Raw genomic sequence first — 23,866 nt, 5'->3', positions numbered from 1 at the left:
AAATCTCTCTCATACCAATTACTATTTGAGCATGTTGGTAATTCAAATATCTCAGAAAAACTACTTTTTATAAAAAAAGGTACTAATACTGTGCTGTACCTTATCTGTGATGACCTGAGAAGTCTAGACTGAACTTGCACGCCCTCTTCTCTGTCTTACAAGAGGGCCACATAACCCCCACTCCTGGAAAGCTTAGAAATCCTGCCAAGTTATAAAATAGGGAATTTTTTTACCAGTCTCAAATTTCTCCCTATTTCATCTTTAAAAACAACACAACAAATGCTGTGTATTAGCTAATGGAGAAGATGTCAAAGCATTTTTGAAGTCTCCAATTTATTCCAGGAAATACATTCAGTTGAACTGAAATAATAAATAATAAATCAACTAAACTTAGTTTTGTGCTTCATCTTTTTTCAAAAGACTGCCTGAAAAACAGTTGTCTTTGGATCTATAAGCTATTGACAGCTGCAGTCAAACTACTAGACAATAACAAAGAACCTAGTTAAAGAGAGATCTTGCATATGGGCCTCAGTATTCCTATTATGCACTCTTCCACAGCTCTTTACACATATTTCAGTCTTGCACATTTGAAGTAATGGCAGATCAATAGCTGCCTCTTAATATCTTATGAAAAAAAAGCAGTTTGGGCTTCAAACTGGAGGACTGCTTCTCAAAGGCATCAGTAGACAAAAAATATGCTTATTGAAGGGCACTGTGGATGTTGAAAAATGAACTAGTACATCAAAGCAAAACTGCTTGAAAGTGGTAAAATATGATTTCCTTCTTTCCCATCGAACCCCAGACAAGTATTTAAATCTCCATAACTGTAGTATTTGAATGCAACCTTGATAAAAAAAAAACTAGAACAAAAACTCTGAAAAACAGAATAATATTCAATTAAGAAACAAAACCAAAAAACCCACCCCCCCCCGCCCCCACTTACGCAATTAACACGGACAAAAATTTCTAAGTTTCCTGTATCAAATGAGAGATGATATTGTCTGAAATAGCAGCAACTGGATGACTTTCTAAAGAGACACTAATTCATAACAAAATATCAGGATGTCAAGCCTAATGTGAAATAGTAAGGAAACATTTCAAAGATTCTATATGCACTGAAGTATTGGTGGGTTTTGAGATTGAACGTATCATTCACAGACCCTCAGAGATTTCTCTTTCCTTTTACTCAATTTCAGTAAAAAATTAATAGGAGTTATAGTTTAACCCTAAAAACAAAATGCGAGTCTATATCCACAACTTAACTAAACAACTTACCGAAGTCTGGCTAGAACAACCTGAAGAAAATTCAGGACCATGCTCAGCTCAGCTCCTCGACACGCAGGCAGCAGCATAGTAAAGCCATCATTTAGCAGCTTTTCCTCAGAAAGGCTCAAGTAGCAGCTGGTCTCAAACACTTCCTGGGCACCATCAATGTAGGTTGAAAGTAGAGTCCAGAGATTTTGTCTCTGTGTGTAGTCATTTTTGGTTACTAAAAACTCCTTTGCCTTCTCACGGAAAGCATTTGAGATTTTCTCGGCTAGGGCACTAATGTCCATGCTCTTCTCAACATAAATTAAAAGGAAAGCAAAATGACCTCTCCAGATGAGAGCTCTCCGAGACATGGTGATGGAGGATGGAGTCAGGAAGTCCAAAAGATCCAACACCCGACTCACTATATCTTCTGTCTCCACAACAACTGCCAGCATGAGGAACAGGTTAAAAAAGTTTTGCAGCCCCACTTCTGTCAGCTCCTGCATTCTTTTCCGATGGAACTTGGAATAAATTCTACATTAGAAAAACAAACAAACCCAGGAAAGAGAAAGTTTCTTAAAGAATGCAATTTTCTATCTTCTTGAGTGACTAAAACTGTATTTTCATGCTTTCAGTTTACAGTTATCCACTTCTGGTAACCCTTAAATTTTATATACTCTTTTTTTCATTACTCTTATGGCTACTGGAACAAACATGCTCTTTCAGTTTCTGCTCCTAATTTAAAGCACACATTGTTTCCAATCGGAGGTGCAGCCCAACCCTTCCCCCTTATCTAACCTCTAGTACCAAGCGGAGCAAAATGTTATGAGTAGACTCTCTCTACTCTGTCTGTGATGGGTGTCCCCCATACTGTGCCTTCTTATCAATCAAGTTTAGCCCATGAGGGCTCCTAGGAAGAGAAGCTGTCAAGTGGCATCTCTTTGCAGCAGCAAACCATTCTGGTAGACCAACTTCTTCCCTGGAAATGTCCTCATTTCCACGTGGAAATCAGCTACTGGTTTCTGTTGTTATGTTGTAGTGCAGCAGCTGCTGTGATCAAAGTCTCACCTACCAAACCATCACTGCAATAAAAGGAAGATTTCTGATGGAAAATTCCTTTTCTCCACAGTGCTTTGCTAAAGTCTGTATCAACCTGTACTGTGCACCTATGGTATGGACGGGTTCTAAAGAAAACAGAGAAGCTAAGCTGAGGCATTTGGAAAGAAACCTCTCTCCAGGCAGGAAGAGGTTAAGAAACTTTATCTGTACTGCTTATAGGACAGTGCTCAAGTCATACACAGCTGATGGTGACAAGCACTGCTACTTTGAAATTTTAAAGCAGTTGACAAGAAGGAAAAAGCTTATACAAAGAGATCTTTTCTGGGACCTTTGCTTGGATGTGGACTCTTAAATGAAAGTCACCATTCCTACAACAGAGGAGTAAGATGGAAACGGTTTGACTCTGATTTTTGTGTTTAAAACTTTGGGTATATCCTTCACCTTTAATTTAAAGTAAGTTCCACATACAGTAGTTAAACATCTGTAAGAGCTGTTTTCCTATTCTGTCACCTGGAAAAGAGTTGGAAATGGTGTTGAGGCTATCAAATCTAGCCACCAGAAATTACAGCATATCCAATTAATGTTGTTTAGTAGTAAATTACTACTGACAAGCATATATGCTTTTCATGCATCCATGAATGCTTGGTTAGCTGCTGAAAACAGAGTTCATCCCAAAATCATAGCTGTAGACTGTTAAATTTTGCTACTTGTGTAATTGATATTTTCAAGATAGAAATGATGAATACTGGTTAAGCAGACTGATGCACTGTGTGTTGTGTATTATTATTTCCTCTCTTAAATTAGGGTAAGTAACAAGCTATAATAGCACAAAAATGTAAGTGTAATTTCCTTTCAGTAAAAACAGAGTAGGCTAATTAAAATTTAAAAAAAAAAGCAAGACACTGATACAGAATCCAACAACATATTTGTTTCTACATAGTTGCAGTGATTTATAAAACCAAACTTTAGTGACTATAATAGCTTCTGAAGTGTACATAGACATTAGGCATACTGTTTTTTCTGATAGCCAAGATAACCCTTCTGTCTTAGAAGAAAAACACCATATAACTTTGTAAGGTGTGTATACACCTGGGCATTTTTAAATGTTTATTTCTTGCATACATGAAGATCATACTAATGCTTAATAGAACTTTAATTTATTTTATTAATACTTAATAAAATCTTTTTAAAAAACTCAAAACCCTAAACCAAAACTATTTTTGTTTTCTGTTTACTCTATCTATTGAAAAAAAAAATTACCAAGTCTGTATTAATCATTATAAGTGCTATCCTCATTACTATAAGAAAAGTCTCATGGATTCAGTAAGCATCTAAAACATCAAGAGTTTAATTTAGAGCACATATATTTTATGGTTTTTTATATCATGACTGACTGTACTTAATTAGTATGTTTCAAAATTAAGTGAAAAATTTAAATCCTCACAAAAATACTATGAGAAATTTTGAAAACCACTGAAAATAAGTGAAAAATTTAAATGAAAATACAGGTCTAGCAAGTGTCAGTCTGCATGTTCTTGAACAACACATGGCTTACATCCAGCTCAAACACAATTTCTGTGCTTTAATTACATTATCTGTCTGGCAACTGAGTTGTACCACTGCACTGGTTGCCAGTCTACCAAATTCCTGGCCAGTGGGACGAGGTAAATCATCACACACCATGAATGCCAAGGTGATTTTTGGACCCAGTGACAGCCTCAGCTGGCAACAGAAACTTCAGGGAACAACTGCTTTCTTCAAATTATGAATCACCCTGGATCTGTTACCCCCTTTACTTTGCCATAAGCACAGTGCTCTCTGCCTTGCATATAGCTGTAAGGGCCCCTGATTCACTACACTTCTTACAAAATGAGACAAAGTAAATAGCATCCATACCGTCCTTTAATTTGTTTCCAAGGATGCACCCCATTGTTTTCTTCTTTCATAATCCGTGCCAAAATGCTGAGGAAAATGAAGTAACTGTTGCTGGACTTGTACAGAGAAGGGATCTGCTGTTCACAGCAGCAGCGTTTCACCAACTCAAGCATTGACAAAGAAGTCTTACTAACATTTGCCAGATCCTTCAGACCAAGCCAAGGAACAGTAAAGCAGCTGTTCTGAAATAGATGAAAACAGAAAATACTATAAATAACAACAAATGCCAATATTTCAAAGGCAGTAAGATGCACTCCTCCACACAAACAAATAGATATGTTGTTCCTACCTCAGCTAAAACAATAAAAATGCATTGTAACTGTGTGCAAAGTATTTTTACAAGATCTTAAACTGAGTAGTCCTGATGAAAAATAAGAGTTGAAATGTATTATCATATTCTATTATTTCATAATGTAATGGACCATAACAAATTTAAACATGATTTCATTAAATAAACATAGCAAATTTAGGGATACTGCCATTGACTAGATAGTTTTACAGAAGTACAGCAATCAAGCTTGGCTACAGGAAAATCAGAATTAATCAGCAAAAATCAAGGACTATCTACATGCAATTCTACATTTTTATATATTCATCTACTTACCAGATTCTTGCTGTAATAATCCCAGAGTATGGTGACAATAGATAAGTTCAAATCCCAGAAACTACACAAAGTCAAACAGCACTGAAGATGCATTCGTAAGTGTTCTTCTAACACACCAGTCTTGAAAAGGAAGTAAGAAATTAATTGTAGGAGGGGAGTGTCACCTCATCTACACGTAAACCCAATACTATCAGGCTGTTCAAAGTAATTTCCTAATATAAAAATTATTTTTAATTATATACTGTTGAGTAAATGCATCTGCTAATTCATGCAATGAACTCAACTTTAAAGGCTGACACCTTTAAAGGCTGGCACCCTGCAAACCAGCCAATGCAGTAGCTCATCCCAGAATCATAGAATCACAGAATCACTTAGGTTGGAAAGGACCTCTGAAAAAGTTCATAGGAAAGAAAACGGGAAATGCCAAACAATTTGAATGCAGTGAAGCATTCAGGTTGTAATTTTGGGATAATGAAAGTGGAATTCTTCTCATCCAGCTTTTGGTAGCAACAAAACTGAACTTTCATTAGAGGATATTAAGAGCTCTATGCTCTGGCTGAAATCATGTGTTTAACCCAGCCTATTTTAGGCATCTCCTTCAGCATAATTCCTGCAAAGGCTTTATTATCTCCACTGCCTGTAAAAGTGGTCTAATGGACCAACTTGTGTGCAGTTGTCCTAAGGGTAGACTTTTACATGTGTGGGTCTAACACCTCCCCCATAGCAGAGGGGTGGGAAGTAGATGATCCTTAAAGGTCCCTTCCAAACCAAAACATTCCATGATTCTATGACTTACTCACAGTGCTACTTCTTAAGACTTACTGTGTCTTGTAGTGGCTTTTTTTCCTGTTTTCAATGTCACACAAATGAGTTTCACTCATTAACTCGTCTCTACCTGGCTATTACATTCATATGGAAAACTTGACTTGCTACACTTTATCACAACACTGCAAACAATTATGCAATCACCCACAATAACTTCAAACCAAGTCTGCCTTCTCTTCTCATGAAAAATTATTGTAGGCCATATGGCTTCTAAAGTGGTCCATTCCTAAAACAACTTGAAAATTGAAAAGACATTTTCAGTTGCCATAGAAAATTATATATTCAAGACATTATGTATAAGATACAGAACCCAATGAAATAGGAAAGTAACTTTCCAGTAAAGACTCATTAAAAATATACAGAATAATAATTCAAATATAATAAAAATGCCTACAAATGAAAGGTGATACTCAAGTGTTTTTTATATATAACTACTAAATCAGTAGACTTCCCAAAAGATAACAATCTTGCACCAAAACCAAGGGACAGAACAGCTGCTATTTTTTAAATGAATAAAAGCAGGTGTCTTGATGTAAAACAAAAAACCTGCAGCTACGCATATCTATTTCTCTAGAGGGATCTACCGGGTTACAAGGATGTAAAAAAAACCAAACAAAAAACCAAAAACAAAACAAAACAAAAACCAAACCAAAAAAAAACAACAAAAAAAACCCCCACAACCAAAACAAAACACACAACATTCAGAAAGGGAATGCTTAGTCTTGAAGTTGTATTTTGTGTCTAGGGTTATGTTTAGGATATAATTCAACAAATAATGACTGCTTCAGTTAAAGTAATTCAACAATAAACATAGCAGCTGAGCAGCTTCAATTAGAGCCATTATTTATCTGTTTAACAATAGTTTTAGAAACAGTTTCCAAAACCAAGACAGCACTGAAGGCTTTATCTCAAATTTAATATGAAAGAGTTATCCAGACTTCAAATATCCCTGGGATTAATGGATTCTCTCATTGCTCTTTTGCTTAAAATGGTCTCCTGCACTGCTGGAAATACTATCAGAACTCTTGAGGTAGTCAGCTTTTAATTTATCACAGAAGGGAGGAACACCAGATACTATCAAAATGATAGTACTATCTAAACATAACATTTTTCTCTTATGACCTCCTATGTAGTAACAAAATTGGTTTTCCTAGAAATCCAAGAAATACTTCTCTACCTCTTTTAAGGTAGAATTAAACAAAAAAATACAGTGAAAATGTAACAAAATTGAGGCAGAAATGAAACAGCACAAAGCATTTATTTTCTAAAATGAGAAGTCTAATAAGACAGACTGCTATTAGTTCTTGAGAACCAAAAAGCTTTTGATTCTCACAATAAAACTTCATAAACACAAATTCCTCTTACACTGACAACCCATAAATTTAGTCAGTTTGATGTTGCCTAGTAGACAAGTACAGTTATGATACTATTATACTACAACAATTTCCATTTTGTAGTACAAATAGAATTATACACCTTCTTTTGGAAGAGAATTACAAATTACAGAAAAAGTAGGAAATACCTTGTGCAACTAGTTTCCCCAAAAATGCCCTTTTTTGTGATAGAACTGGGAGCTTTTTCACATGAGCAATTTTCTTCAACTCTTATCCATCTACAATTTAGAGAGTGATTTGTGGCTGAAGAACTCAGCTGCTGGCCAACTGTTTGAAGCTGAAAGGATACATCCAAGGAAGCAGCACACTACACTTGCCTAGGTATCCATGATTGCTCATATCTTCTCACAGGGTGTTTTTGCTTCCCATCAATGAACGGGACCTTAACATCTTTTCCTTGCTCAGCAGCAGGATGACCGTAACCTTAAAGGAGTCCCTATCTGGAACAGGGCACTGCAGCACCCCTCTACCACCTTCACCTGGACATGCAACACCTTCTTCAGGTGGTCTTCATCATCCAAAATCCATCATATCATGGATTAACATGCCTTAGGCTCTCCACTGCCTACATGGGGACAACTAGATGCAATAGTATTACTGAAACTGAAGAAATGCTGCAGATTTAACACTGATTAGGCATTTTTGTATCCCAGTAATTAGCTGTCCTAAGGATGTTAAACCTAACTCCAGCTTCTGCTGCTTCATGATGCTCTGTTACCCTCAATGGCTGCAACAATGCCTATTAAATCATCTTTTCACAGCATGGAATTTGAAGCTCACATGAAGAGAAATTAATAGTCATTGATAGGAGAGAGATTATCAATTTACATAACAGATGTATGTTCTGCACCTTTTTCAGATGCTTTTGAACACACAAAACTACACATACTTGATTTCTTCTAATTCCCTCCCATTCAGTGTAAGCTGCCATTCATCTGAGCATGTATAGTCTAGAAGCTATAGGGAAGTTAGGGAGCAACAAGCACAAGATTATGAGGTTGATGAACACAGTAGTAAATAAGATTAGTTTTTAAGTTCCCATATACCTAAAAATGAAGTTTTTAACTACCAACTCCAGCCCTCTCTAGCAAATGGGTGATTCAGCACTATTATTTCTTGTAGCTTATTTTGCACAGCTATTGCCTTTTTAGTAGATAACAGTCTATATGCTGAAAAGGATGGCTCAGATAGGATTTACTAACAAAGTCATGCCAAGTGTTAATAGGCAGTATCATCAATTCTGTCCTGCTGCTCATTCAAAGAGTACTATTATCACTTCTGCTTTCTTTTGCTTTTTCCCGCTTTTCCATGTTCCATTTCATAATTGACTTCTTGATATCTCATTGTGCTTCTCATTACTACAGTTTCTGGACTTAAAAATACCTAAGAGATGCAAAAGCATAAGATAAAAGGTAGGAGTGGTCACCTGAAGCTGCCAAATCAACAGAGGAGATAGACATGTCTACTGGGAAAAGAATTCTCCTTCCTAGACACTGTCAAGAAGGCTGCTGTGCAGGGATAGGGAGCAGGATGTAGCTTCTAATAAAGTACTACATTCACTCGTGCATGCACATATAGGAATTAATGTCCCCCAAGGAGCACTTCTCTCGGGCAGCTAACTTCATAATGCAAGAGAAAATAATGAACAAATAAAAAAAAGGGAATAAACTAGATGGGCTCCTTAGATGGTTGGTAATAGTTACAACCATGTCTTTGGCAAATGAGGGTTTGTTTTAATTCCAACAATGGTTGCCTTTGGAAATTAAAACACATATTTGCTTCATATTACTGTATCATGACAGACTCAATATGCAAGTCTTCTGAACTTGGCCACTTAACTTCCTTTTCTAAACTGTCTGCAGTTCAATACTTTAACAGAAGCATCAAAAACTGTGTATTTTATGAATGTTCAGCTTCAAAGTAGGCTTTATTCAAAATAATAAACACTCACAAGAAAAGGGGATTATTTTGAAGAAAAGAACGTTAACTACAAATGTCTTTTTACTGTGTCTCAGGTTGCTGCCATACAGAAGATGCAACATAGGAAGGTGGCTAATAAGCTACTCACAGTTTTTATGGATCTTATCTAAATCTCTCCAGTTTCTCTCACAGAATGGTAAGCATCCAGTAAGTAAAATCATCACTGTGGTTTTAATGTATATGCACAGTTTGTATTTTTAGTCATATACTGTAAAATCATTCAAAAAGAGTTAATCTTTTAAGCTGAAAGACCACATAACCAAGCATTAGAGTTTATGTAGAGAGTATTAAAAACCTAAAACATCATGCTATCATTTCAACTCTCCTAACAACCACAAATATTTTCTTGTTGAAACCATAGTTGCAACAAGTATTGTTCTACATTCCAGCTTTAACTACAGCTGTTGCTACTCCATAAACAAGACATTTGTAATAATTAAAAAAAATTGAAAGAACTGATTCCCCTTCTGCTTTCAACAACAGAACTTTGCAGGATTTTTCTTAATTTCATACACCAAATGAAAAAATAAATTTCATAGACCAAATGAAAAAATAAACGTTTAATCTTGTCTTAAACATACACAAATAAAGAAATTATTTTCACAGGCATTGCTGATACAACATTTGCAATTTGTACCATGCAACTTCAGAACAAATTTACAGAGCTACAATGTAACTTACTTAAAAAAACTTTATGAACAGCATATTTAAAAGCATATTAAAAGGAGGTCAATTCTGACCTCTGGGCCATGAAGCATTGCATTAACAGTTCTGCAGAAAGAAAAATGATAAGGTATGAAACGAGTGCTCAGAAACTAGAACCTTATCAGTAAAAGTTTGATTCAAGCCTGTAAGACAAATTGCTCAGCAAGGCAAGTCACCTTCCTGCTGTGATGAGGATATAGCTGAATTTTCAATGCAACTGACTATCTCCTCCATCATGTCTCCTCAACTTGATATCCTTACATTCAGTATCTGGTTTACATTTTCTAAGCATCCGGTTCTTATTCTGAATACATCTTGTCTGAGAAGCCATATACTACCAGGATAATTATCTTTTTTCTTTATCTGACAATTTAGCATCAAGCACAAGCACTTTAAAGCAAGTGGAACCGCTAACAAGGAGGGAACTGTACACTGTCATAGTTCAGCTATGTCAAGGTTGTTCATTTACCAGTGATAAAAACACTACAACTCCAAAAATACATTTGTTAGTTGGACTTTGTTCCATGCACTGTACTTTCCTGAAAGCATCCTGACACTTTCCTTGTTCATTATTCTTTCCTTGACACACTTACTTGAGCATCAGTGGATTTTTTAAGGAGTTCTTCCACAAATTTCCAATTGGACTCCTTCTGTTTCTGAAAAATAATTATCAACATGAAATAGCATTTGTATCCCTTACAGGTTTCTGAAAAATAATTATCAACATGAAACAGCATTTGTATCTATTACAGGAAGCACTATGTAGTAACATGAAAGTAAGCAGGCAAAATATTTCCAGAAATATTTAATGTCACGACAGCATACTGTACTCATAATCAAAAAGAGCTTTTCTGTTTTATGAAAGTAATTGATATAGGTCTCAAAAATTAGCCCTCAGAAAGCTAATAAAATGCCAAAAACAAAAAGTATGCAACCACTTTAAGTGACTCATTTGCAATCCCAGCCTTCACTTTTAATGGAGAAGCAAAACATTCAGGCATTTTTTATTAGTCCAAGCAGTATGTCTCACAGCTTCTTGCTCTAATGTTCCGTAAAAAGGAAGCTATAAGGGGCAAGAGGGGGAAAAAAGGTACAATCTCACATTTTCTTGCTTTTTTCCTTTTCCATTTATTTATGCAAAGTGGGAAAGAAAAGGGTAGAAGGCTTTGCAACTAAGGCCATTTTCTCAAGAAAAAAGAAAAGGCAACCAGGCCAACACATTTACATTTCTAGGCGATCCAACAATCATCTCTTACATTCAGCTATGTATATAGCTTCTGTAGATAAGTAGATGTGTGAACATAGTACTTCCATCATTGTCCTGCCTTACTTGTTTCCGCCACTACCAGAACTGTTAAGCCTTGTACATTATTCTGTAAATAGCTGTCCTTTAAACATCAGTTTAGAACTTACAATAAAGAGCATTTTATGCTTTGGTAATTGAAATATATACACCATTGTGCTCCATCCTCCTCCGCTACTGATTAAACTAGTCAATGGTGCAACTTGGTGACAGTTTCACACAGAACTCCCGGAAGTACCAAGATAATTTAAAAAATAAATTCTTTTTAAAAAATGCACTAATACTCATCCAACAGTATTTGACTACTTGGGGACTCTACATTTTTGCACCACAAGAAAAAGAGAATACTGAAAGACAGTAGTTATCAAGTCACAGTCCATAGACTGTTTATGGAACAAATATAAATGAAAGGACAGATCTACAGAAAGTTACACTAAAGTTGTGATTGCATGATTCAGGAACTTGACCCATATCAGTTAAGAAATACACACTGCTTCTTCCTCATCCTGATAGCTGCTCTTTCTGCCCTCACAACTGTAGCATGCCACTGCTCAGTAGTTCTGGTACGTCTGTTTGTGGGACTCAGAACAAGAACAGTGAATCAACACAGAGCTTTAGGAGAAGAAGAAAGAATGAAAAAAGGAATAGGGCCTGGCTTAGGTCACAGAAGAGGGACACTAATAATTGTGGCAGAACAGCAGACGGCACATCATGCCTAGGGTGGTGAACAGGATTTAAGCTGTTACTGATGCCTAAGGCTCTGTAGCATGAAACCAGAGCTAGCACCCTGTCAGGAGAGGACATTGCATCAATAGATAGTGAAAGAGTAAAGGCAGCACTTCAGTAACCGGTAAATCCAGGAAGTACACAACCAGCATTTCCAGACAGATCTGGCCAGTATTTACATCAGATTTTTGACTGCTGTATTTTAGAGCCTTGGTGTTATGTGAATACCTACACACTGGCAACATCCTACTGCAGATTTCAAGTAAAGCTAAGGAACTGCTAAAATGCCAGTTTTAGCAGCCATGAGTAGATATTAGAGTTACACTAAATGTCTATGAGACACTGAATGTTTGGATCAATCTGCTTAGCACATGTTTTTAGCAGTACCATAGACCAAGGACACATGTTTTATAACAGCAGGTGTTTGTTGCCAAAGTTCCAGCTTGTCTGCAGATCACCTTACAAGATCTTGGAGTAATCTAGGGCAAACTCCTGACACCAACTGGGATTGATTACAGGAGTGCACGCAGGTTCAGCCCGAACTCAGGAAGGATGGGCACCAACCACCTGCTGCACTCTTTTTAGTTACAATTGTATCTATATTTTAGAAGACTTGCCTCATTCAAATCCCAATAGATTTAGATCCAAACAGTATTCCCTACTGCACCGGCAATACAGCACAGCACCTGTTTACCATTGTTTACAGTCTATCTCTGTCAAAGAATATGTAGAATCTACATCTTCAACTCCAAACCTCGTGGCTTAAAACCCCCAGAGAATCCTAAAAATCAACAGAACCCGGAGACCTTACAGTGCATAGAAGTGCTGCTAAAACCAAAGCTTGAGCTGAATTTGCAGAAAGAAACTTTTGCAAGGACTAACCTGGAAAAGCAATATTAGGCTTCTTAGCTGGAAGTCCATGTTTGCATATCTTTCCACAGTCATTTCAGATTATTCTACTCAAAGGCAAGAATTCTTAGCCCCAAGTAACTCTGCCTATATTACCTTAGCCCATAGGATATTAAAATTGACCCCTGCAATGTTCAGAAGTAGCAAATTTCTCATCAGGTCCCATGTGAGTTTTAAATATACAAATCCTGCTTTTCAGAAGAGTGAAGTGGGACCTGAACAGGGGAATATGGAAAGAGACATGTACTGAACAGTCTCTAAGAAATCTGTCCAAAATTTTGTAGTTTAAAAATGTGGTTTCATGTATGTGAAATATATATTCAATATATATGAACCATTGCATATTTGAAATTGCATTATATGAGCTAAAGGGGAAAAAAATAAAAAGCAGCAAGTCTGAAACCTATTTAGAATTTTAAAAGCTTTCAAAACAACCTTACGGCCATGGAGACCACATTAAAAAATTGAAAATCTTCCACAGATGACATAGGCTTAGAGGCAATTTTTGCTAGAGCATATGAATAACCATCATTATGACACATCACCCTCCCACCTCTGATCACAGTTAATTAAAAGAAAGCATGTATCACAAAGCCATTGCATCAGATGTTTAATCAACAAAACAGGACTACACTGGACTACACAGAGTCCTCATGTAATTCTACTGACTTCAAAAATTCATATCACAGACTATTTTACCTTATAATGTTCAAAAAATATTTGAGGCTGCAATTCAAGGAGGGGGACAGGACCTAAAGGGATGGTTACTATCAACTGTCTATGACAGATTATATTACTGTGGGTGAAAAGGCCCTAATGTTACTGATAAGATTTCTTTTGTACAAGAATAGGGATCCCTGGACAAACCCAAAGTAACACTTAGAAATGCAAAGCACAGCTAACAGTTTGAACATAAAGACTACTGGAAACATCAAGAGGAGCATGCACAGGATAGTCTCATGATTTACAAATCAAGACTTGGAAATTCTCTTCTCCCAGGTAGGCTCTAAGGAAAAATTATTATTTAATCTTGGGCAAGTCACTTCCTGTCATTGTGTCTCAGATTCCTACTTTAAAAGAACAACAACAGGAATCCTTTTTTCCATTCTACATCCTTTTTTGGCTTATGTAAATAATATCATGCCTGGGGCAAAAAAAATAATCTCTCATGAGGCTAAATACATAGTATCTATCACTGTGAGTTACAGGAAAAAAGCCACAATGATCAAAGTAATCAGTATCACTGTATTTGGATTAGGGCATTAAATATAAGAAACCAAGTACAAATGTGTGATTTCTGTATTTAACTTGGGAATAACCTTTTCTCGCTTTCTAAGAACGAGTGAGTGTAGTTATTCTATCTTCCAAGGTCCCTCTATAATACACTCTGGACTCTGTCCCTCTCCCCGCCCACGTAGTAGTGGGGCAAAACCAAGGGAAACTTGAGACAACCTTCAGTGTAGCAATCAGACCTGGTCTGCAACTTTACACTGTATAAACGTGCAAGAAGTTGCTTCATTTTGCCACATGATAACAAGCTGCCTGCCATGGCATCCTAAAGGATCTGTCAACTGGCAAAGAGAAGCAGCATAAGCATCCCACATGGGCCAAGTCCTCTAGTGAACAAACACGGTCATAAGTTTTTCAACTGAGTATTCAAGCACTGAATGACCACACCTTTGCCACATTTTAAACTTTTTTTACAAATTTGCAGATCAGAAAACCCAACTAAGTTTTATTGGAAAATCTAATTTTACTTAGGATTGTAAGCATTCACAGAATTTCAACATTTTTATTTCATTCTCTGTTTATATACTAATGCTTTTTAAAATCTAAAGACAAGGAGAAGGATTTTAAGTTATCAAAACAAATTGCTCAACCAATGTTATCATACTTCTCTTTTTATAGATTTACAGTTCACAAGCACATTTCCAGGTTTTAACCTTTACTCCTAAATCAGGAATGGAAATCACAGTACAGATTTTAACAGAAAGAGGGTACAGCCTTTCCAGTTTTAATACACACTGCTAAATTGCAAATAGTAAGACAATTCACAATAAAGGGCAATTAAGCCCAATTTGTGAAAGACGCCATACAGAGCTTATGCTTGGCAAAGTAGGGAATATGAGCAATGCAACTGAAAGGTTAAAAAAGCCACCAGACAAAAAAAACCCCAAAACCAAACAAACAAGAAGACCACCAACATCCTCCCCTGCCAAAAAAAAAAAATCAAAACCAAAACAAACAGAAAAAAAGTGTAACCATAACAGGATAAAAGAACAGAAGGAAAAACAACAGAAGATGGCATGACCAGATTCTCCCTAGTTCAAAAAGCACTACTGGAGAGTGAAAACCTACTACAAAACACACTACACCAAAAACACCCCAAAAACCCCAATTTCTGCGTCTTCATCTATCTCACTTGCTTCTAATAAGCTTCCTCTATAGACAATTAGAAAAATTGTCAGCTTTCATTCATCTCAAAATGGATGAATTGCCTCAGCAAGTGCAAGTTTCCTAAACTGAAACTTTAAGTCATTAGACAGTGTCTATTGGTAGCACACCAACATAAAAATTAAGCTGTATACACAAATATATATGCATGTTACGATGTTATTGCTGTGATGCAAAGGCAATGCAATGCAAGACAGACAGACTGAAATTTATCCAGAGCTGAGCTACCACTTTAAAAAAATAAGTGGCATTAATAATTACACAATGTTTGAGGTTTATACCTCATACAGCACAAACGAATGTGTTCAATTCCTAAAACAACAAACCCAGTGAAGCATTTATGCTGCAGGCAGACAGTCTTAAAACATATGCTACATCATTAAGTATATGTGCTACTAACTAGCTGGGATATTTCAAGTTTCCTTCATGCAGCTCTCTACTGAGTATCTTGTGTATAACATGAATGTGTCTGGGGCTCCTACAACATTTACCAACTTGTACAAACCTAAAACCAACTTCTTTTAAAGAGTATGAAAATTCCTGCATTAGAAAACAAACAGTTTTCTGTCAACAAAAATAACCAAAGAGATCAAAATCAATTATAATAACTCTTAAGTATTTAGAAAAAAGCATACCCACCTTCTCATCTAGATTTCCATTACGGTCGAACTGGTAGAGTGGTGCCAGATGACTCATAATCCACCAGCTAAAACTCAGTGGGTCTTTACACTGAACTGCTTCAAACCCAGACACACTTTCAGAAGTACTTGACCGTTCAAAGATATTCTTTAGGGTTGTGTTCATCAAGCTCCAAAAACCCTGTAGAAAACACAAAAGTTAATTTGAACTGTGTTCAATAACAAAACCATATGCTAACAATTTCCTCTACAACACTGTCCTATTGATTAATTTGCTTTTACAGAGAACAAGCAAGATGAGCCATTTAAAGAAAATAACGAAAAGCAGTGGTCAGTGTTACCACAGAAAACTCAGGGCTACCTTTGAAAGTCCCCTCTCAAATGTCAGTAGAAAGCAATGTGAAAGGACAAGCTTGGGTCACCAGGAAGAATGCACTGCAATACTTCACGGGCAAAATTACAAGCAGATGGATTGATGACATGCAGACAGGATGGTGCTCCAACACTCACAAGAGAAAGGTTAGAGTTCTTTAATGAAGACTTGTTATAGCATATTTTTGAAAAATTTCTAGTTCCAGACTAACCTAACCAAAAGGAATATAGTAGGTGGTAGAGAATCAATCTGAAAGACAGCAAACTGAATTTCTGTTTTGTCACAGTCGATGTTCCAGCACTGAGAAACTGATTAACTCTCTTTGACTCAGACCCTTGTCTGTAACACATTACTACTTCTTACAGGCTGTGCCTATCTTTCCTAGTTTTAACGAAGCTCTCTGGGACTTCTTTGCACGTGTATTTCACCCACCTTACCTGGGTCCTGATGCTAACTTAGCTGCAAAGTGCTACTGCCAGTGCAAATGCTTAACAGCAACACGGTTTCACTTGTGCTGTCCACCTTTGTATGTGTTGTCATTAACAAGCAAAAAGCCATCAGTGCAAACCCTCTACTGTGAAGTACTTAATTCTGTACTAAGTGAACCGTACTCATGGCACAGATGGCCACTTGGTTCTTATAAAGATTACTTCAGAAAACTTTCAAAGGATTTTTCCACTTTTTAATATTCATTCAGAGAAACATCAATTCAATTCTAACCATCAGTCAAAGAAAGAAAAATTAAAATGCTAGAAAATACCAGCAAAAGAACAAAACAGAAAACATCATTATGCAATGTATAAAATCACATGGCCTCCTAACCCATACTTGAAATACTGCATGCAATCCTGGCACTCTTACTCAAAATAGGATATGGTAATATGGAAAGAGGTTCAGAGAAGGGTGACAAAGATGACCACAGGAAAACAATGGCACCTGAAAAAAAGAAATACTGTAAGAAGTAAGACTCCTCAGCCTACAAAAGGCAGAAGGTAGGATATATCAGATAAAAAAAGAACAAACTGAAGAGGCATATAAGGTTGTACTGGTATAAGGAAGGAGAACAGGTAGTGGTTTGCTGATTTCCAACAGAAGTATAAGGAGGTATCTAGAGAAGTCAGTAACTACAAGATTCAAAACCACACGCAGGCTGTTCTTGTATAGATGGGTAACAAAGACAGAAACATGGGCTAGCTGGATCATTGTTCTGACTGTACCCATATTTCTAATGCCTAGAGATGAGTCATTGCATGACATATCACAAAAAACTGCAATTAATTTAAAAAAAAGTAAACATGGCTTTTTGTGTTTTGTTCTTCCATAAAAAGAATGGAACTTTCACAGTCTATTCCTTTGCTTTGCTTTCTTTAGCACTAGGAGCACTCCTTATCAATGACCTAGGTCATAACCCAACAGTACATTGCAAACCTAGAATCAGACTTCATGCACATTCAAGACAGTGGCCCAAGGCATTAGTTAGCATGCAGTTCTCCTGGAGCAAATATGAGGTTCAGTTCTACCATCAGATCTGTGCATTCATGGCCATATGAGAACATTTGGTGGCTCTGCTGCACATGTAACAGTATTCCTCCTTTACCTCTGTATGAGACCCTTTATTTCTGTGGTCCAGCAGCTGAATAAGTAGAATCCATAGTTCTTTAATGCAGGTACATGGATAATGGCTACTAGTAAGAGCCTCAGAAGGTCGCACCTGAAAGACAATATAGAATAAAACTATTCACGGAAGTGTTATTTTTAAAATTGTGGTTTATATATCAATATTTCCTCTAGTCCTGGCTGTTTGGTTTGAGGTTTTTTTTTTTTTCAGGTAAATAATATAGTTACAATTACACATTCAAAGGTGAATTATTTCACTAACATCCAAAATATCTCTCACATACAACATAGACTCTTTCCCAATTCTATGTAAGTTACAGGTTGCGTTATTTCCTAGTTTCTTCTGACACACTCTCAAACATCATTTAATTGAATAAAAACAGCATTCCATGTTCTAAATGAAAAGAAATTACAATAAATACTGATTCATTGTCTGACAGTAGGGAAAAGAAAATGATTGATTAGATTTTCTTGATGTTCTTGAGAAGAAAAACACTTCAAATTATTTAATAGCTATTATTGTTATTTTTAACTGAAAAATCCTTAATGACTAGGCATAATGCTAGTAGAATATGTTGTTGTTGGCATGAGGATGTTAATGTTCCCACAACATTTCACAAAATCTGCTTTTCGGTAAATTTACTGCAAGGCATTCTTTTAATATGCAGAAAACAGCATATTTCAAGTCATGTACGTTATTTGATTACTATTCCATATTTAACAAAATTCACTCAGACTGATGCATTTCAAATGCAAAACAGTCTTCTTGTGATTCATCTTTCAATTTTACATTCCCTGAATTGTGAAACAAAACAGCAAAAGGAACTGCTAAATACATAAAAAAAATCTCTGTATGCTTTTATGTTTTTATGATCTACCAGAACTGTATTTGAAATAATCATACTATAGACACAACTTTACTTATTCTATCCTAAGACACATGAACCCACTGAAGTGTATTCAGAGGTGGCAAAAATTGTGAAAAGCTTTGTTTAAATAACATAATTCAGCACCTTTTACCTTCAGCAAGGACAAAATGGCAGAAATGTAGAAAGAAGAATGAAGACAAAGCCGCTTATACTCATTTTATCCCTAAACAATGAGTAGTCCAAGTTTGAATAATCGACCTACACCTCTCTAAAGCAAACAGAGGGGAATAGGTACCTAGAGAGTAATTAATCTCACTCATTGCAGAACTGTTGTGATCCTTCCATGACAATAAAAAGTACCTCAGGTGACTAGTTTAGCCAACTAACTCCTAGACATCTACATCTGATGAGATGGAGCCTGAATTTTTATATCCTTCTGTTTTTTCTGATCCATTCATGCACTATTCTCAAATCATACTGGCACTTAAAATAATTTCTGAATTTGGAAACCTAATAGTATAAATTAAAAATTATATCAAAATATGCAATGCCCATGACAGCAGTGGCTGTGTGAGACATTACAGAAGTGGGAGTGAATGACTAAAAACCCACACTTTCACAATTAGAACAAGTACCTTCACCAATAGTTTCAAATCTGAATAATATTCTATTAGGATGAAAACTTCTTATTTATCATCCATATAATATGTTACATAATAATATGTTTACAACTACAGTTTCATACAGCTCCAAATCAGGTTTAAATACTGAACATTTAATTATAAATATGAACTTGCATGTATATATAAATGTGACACAGTTTGTTTTTTCTCTCTCTCAAGAATCCTGTTTATCCTATGAAATTGTCATGGTAGACCTGACCTATTTTAAATAATTCTTTATTCATTTTCCACATATACTCACAGTACTTCACATGGCCTTCTCTCTCCCCACACTTTTAGCTAAAGATCTGTTACAGGAATCTCTCAATAACCTGAACTAATTTCATGTAAATGTTATCTTGAGAATAAACAGTATGACCACTAAAGTCTCTTAGAAAATTCATTATTTAACTACTAACTTCCCAAAACTGAAGTGCCTCAAAAATAATTCTGGTTATGACTCACCACAAAAGAGCAAAAGAGACCACTGGAAATGAGCAGTCTACTTGTTACTGCAACATTGGAGGTTTTTATAGAATTTTTAGGCATAGAAACTATCTTACAAATGAGTTTCATACTTTCTAGGTGGACTACCAGTTGTTGCAGCAAGGTTTCTTCAACAACGTTTCTTCATCTACTGTTTGCATCTGTTACTGTGCTATTCTACAAGATTGCAGGATCACTTCTGCAGGAAATGTGCAGTATCCATTTAGGATAGACTCTGGGTAGTAGTAGCAAAGCAAGAGACGATACAGATATTGGTTAGACTAAGGATAGCCAAGATATGTTGTCTGGACTTCCTCTTGCAACATCCTCAGTTCAGCATCTTGCTAAGAACATTTAAAACCCCAAACTGTGATGCTGTTGGGACAATAGAGCTCTGGTGCCACAGGTGTGGCTGCTGAAGACAGAAGATATCCACAGATATGTATTTCTCTGGCAAATGTGTCTCAGAGCACACTGGGCTCAGTACACAATCCAAGTCAAGCGTCTTAATATCAGAGCTGCCCAAGAAACCAATCTGAAAATATTAGTCTGAAAGACTCGAGTTTATGTCTTTCTTTCCAAGGATATCCATAAATGTTAAGAGCTGCCTTCATGAATGTTCTCAGCCAAAAGCCCAAGGACATGTTTTAGTGATGAGCTGATGGTGTCACCTACTAGGGGTATTAGTTGCGTTTTCAACAATTTTGAGAGATGCTATTTCCATTATTAGCAATGATTAGCATACTATAGGAGTCACCAGCTCAAGTGCAAGCTTCACTTCAGAAATTAACGTCAAATAGAACTAATTTGACCTATGTGGCCCACACCTAGAGAGAGCTTAAGAAAAAGCAGTGGCAGAACAATCTTCTCTCTTTGTAATGCAGCTCTGTAAAAGTACGTTGAATCTGTCATTTTATCATCTGTCATTTCCAAGCCTACCATCAAGCAAAATGTTCAACAGATACTATTTGAATTTTCTTTTACAAAATATTATTCTCCTCTATTTGCCTTTTGTCAGGGGAAAAAATAATTTTTGGGCATTGAGCCAATGATATGGGATAAGGGGTGGAATGTCTTGGGGTGACTTTGTGATGTGTATCCCCTATTGCTGCCCATGCCCAGGAATTAATTTTGTGCCTTTCTGTGCTTTTAAACTGAGGCTGAGAGGGGGGAGGAAAACCTGAGCAAAACTTCTTCAAAGCAGTCTGCAGCTTGTTCAAGGTAACACAGAGACTTTTTTTTTCCAGCTGCGACAGTAGAGCAAGAGTGGGGAAAGGACCCTGTTTGCTTTTGGCCAGTTTTTCAGCTCTTTTTTCTTCCTCTGGAAAGAGACAGAGAGTTGAACTTTTGTTTTCCTGGGACTTTGTTTTTTTTTTTTTCTTTTTTCTCTCTGCTGGACGGTTCCAACACCAGAATACATCGGGAGGAATTTCCACCGAGGCCTTGGCCCTGGAGGTGGGCCCACCACCCCATCCCAGCTCCAAGGAGGGGAAGAGAGAGATCTACAGAAGGACTCAATTTTCCCAGGCTTCTCTCAGCAGAGTGAGAGGTTTTATCATTCAGCATTATTATTATTCTTTTCCTGTGTGTTTGTTAAATAGTTTTTATCTCTTTCACTCTCCTTTGAGGTAAATTTATTTTTTCCTGAACCTGGTGGAGGCAGGCTGGTTGTGGCCTGCCTTCTCTCAGAGGATATATTTCTGAATTTGGCCAAATCGGAACAAATTTGCAGTATAATCTGATAATTTAATAGATCAAAACTGATTTTAAAAGGTAACAGTTCTCTACAGGAAGGTGTTTTAACAGAACAGTAATCAAATGCTAGTACAGCCATTCCTCCCACCCTCAAAAGTAATATGAAGAAGAGGGACTCTATTTTTCACGTTTTTGTACTAAGAAAATATAAATTATACAGTGGTCACTGCTACTTATTCTCAGAGTTCAGCTCTGCATTATGGATCACACATGTCCATCTCAAGCTGGTTTCACAATGACACAAAGATTACACAGCTCTTTTAGTGGCTGCTATGGGGAGCTATTATGACTTTCTAGCTTTGGAGTGCTCTAAACAAGTGAGAAAAATACTGCAGCTATAGAAGGAAAGAAAAAGAAAAAGAGAAGAGATGGACAAGTTTTCCCATGACAAATGCAGAAGTGCTGTAACAGAAAGATGAGGTGGTGGAAATAGGCACACTGCAACAATAAACTGTAATATGACATTCTCTAAGTGTCCAGTTAGCTTACTGCCAGGATTAGTGTTATTCTCTTTTTGTTCCTGTTGAGAGAGTTTGAAAAGACTTTTTTTTTTTTTGCATCTATCTAAACCTTTTAGACTGTGCCATGTTTGGCATTAAACCTGGAATACTGAACTTAGGAAATGTGGCACTCACTTCTGCTCTGTACACAGTGCATTTCAATATTACTCTCTCATTCAACTGCCAGATGGTCATGAATAAATATAACACAATTTGAGCTCCTAACAAATAACACTCTTTAAAACATGGAGATACAAAGCCATACGTAACATTTAGAACTAAGCAGTAAGAAGTCATCTATGCACTGGTGCAATACCCAGTACAAGCATCTAAGTACCCATGCTCTATACAAAGAAAAAGAGTTACCTTTGTATACTTGTTGATAGCCAAGCTTATTAAATCAGATATGAGATTTCCACAATGTTTTTCAAATAAACTGATACTGGTTAAATTCTCTCCGGTTAGATTTATGAAATGGTTAGCATATACAACTTGTCCTAAAACGCAGAAGAAAAGTAGAACTGTTTAGTTCCAGGTTTGGCTGTAGGAATATAAGACAGACAGGATTTCTTTTCTAATACATATATATTTTAGAATGGGCTTGTTGGCCTGTATGTAATTTTAATTTATGAATTCATGTGAGAAAGCTCATCCTAAATTCAAGCTAATCCCTTCATCATTGCACGGAAATCTGGTATTATTCAGGTTGACAGTAAAAAAGCTTGGCACTTTACAGCCTTTTATTGGCACAGATTTTGCAGAGGAATAAAGATTTATTTATCTGCAAGTTCCTCTTTGTCACATGCCAGTGCGCATGTTCTGGAATCATGACATGTTTTGCAGATATGCAAGTTGATGACAAACAATTCTGGAGAGGTCTAACACTTTCCTTTGGATGTGTTGATGTAAAAAGCTGGCATGATCATGTTCCAACTTGAGCATTTGTAGGCATTAACAGATGAAATGGTAAAGTTAAGAGGCTGCAAGATCTTATCCCACAAGCTTTTCAACAGTACAACCCCCTTGACACCAGTGGAGCAGATGAGACGTAGAATGAGCTTGTATTTTATTCCTGGAAATGTAAGGTGAAGCCCTGAGCCCACTTTCCTGCCACTGGTCTCGGCAGTGCGAAGTTTCCACTCAGAACACTTTACAGAATGAGATAAAAACCTAAGAAATTCTAAAAGGCACATAAGAATACAAGATAATATATGCAGACATATTACTGTCTTGACTAGTAAATTTTATTCTTAAAAATCATGAGCTTTGTCTTACAAAGCTAGATTACTGCATTATTACTCAGAACATTATCTAAAAATAAATACTGAATTCTGGAGAATACATTTCCTTCAACAGTTTCACTACCCTTTCTCCAAAATGCTCTAAAAAAGGAAAACAGGCTATCCCACAATGGATCATAAAAGAAACTTAGAATTTTAGAACAGAAAGCCAACCCACACACTATCCAGTAACACAGACATGCAGAAACAGAGAAAATGTGTTAATGTGAGCAAGGCTGTGTTGTGACAGCGCTCGGAGCAGGCAAAAGCTAATCCAAGTGTTCAGATTCAACACCAGTTACTGGCCTAAACACATAGTGCATTCTTTCTATACCTCAACATCACTTCAACTGTTGCAATTCCTGTTGGAATTTATATTGACAATTTATAATTGGGAGGCATGAGGAAAGGTATGGTTGCAGTGACACACTGATTATAGAAGAAAACACACTTTTGTGATTTATTTTGGTAGAATAGACATGGAAAATAGATATAAGCCTCACAAAGCAAATGAAGTTCTCTTCTGTATTTTGACAGTTCT

General features: G+C 36.5%; 1 protein-coding gene across 4 annotated transcripts in view; it reads right to left on the bottom strand.

Annotated features, from left to right (window-relative positions):
- Window positions 1–23,866, bottom strand: part of MMS22L (MMS22 like, DNA repair protein) — a 90,295-nt gene that overhangs the window by 54,146 nt on the left and 12,283 nt on the right. For 3 of the 4 annotated variants that reach the window (XM_069011101.1, XM_069011104.1, XM_069011105.1), the window contains 7 exons: window positions 22,412–22,542; window positions 17,754–17,867; window positions 15,785–15,964; window positions 10,347–10,409; window positions 4,850–4,969; window positions 4,207–4,427; window positions 1,276–1,785 (listed from right to left, as the gene is read on the bottom strand). In XM_069011101.1, coding sequence (XP_068867202.1) covers window positions 1,276–1,785; window positions 4,207–4,427; window positions 4,850–4,969; window positions 10,347–10,409; window positions 15,785–15,964; window positions 17,754–17,867; window positions 22,412–22,542 — 1,339 coding nt within the window. The remainder of the gene's footprint in view (window positions 1–1,275; window positions 1,786–4,206; window positions 4,428–4,849; window positions 4,970–10,346; window positions 10,410–15,784; window positions 15,965–17,753; window positions 17,868–22,411; window positions 22,543–23,866) is intronic. The other variant, XM_069011103.1, reaches the window with a different exon arrangement.

Source organism: Aphelocoma coerulescens, chromosome 3 (genome assembly GCF_041296385.1).
Source record: "Aphelocoma coerulescens isolate FSJ_1873_10779 chromosome 3, UR_Acoe_1.0, whole genome shotgun sequence".
Taxonomy (NCBI): Eukaryota; Metazoa; Chordata; class Aves; order Passeriformes; family Corvidae; genus Aphelocoma; species Aphelocoma coerulescens.
Note: the sequence above shows the minus strand (reverse complement) of the source record. Positions and strands in the feature narration are given on the sequence as shown.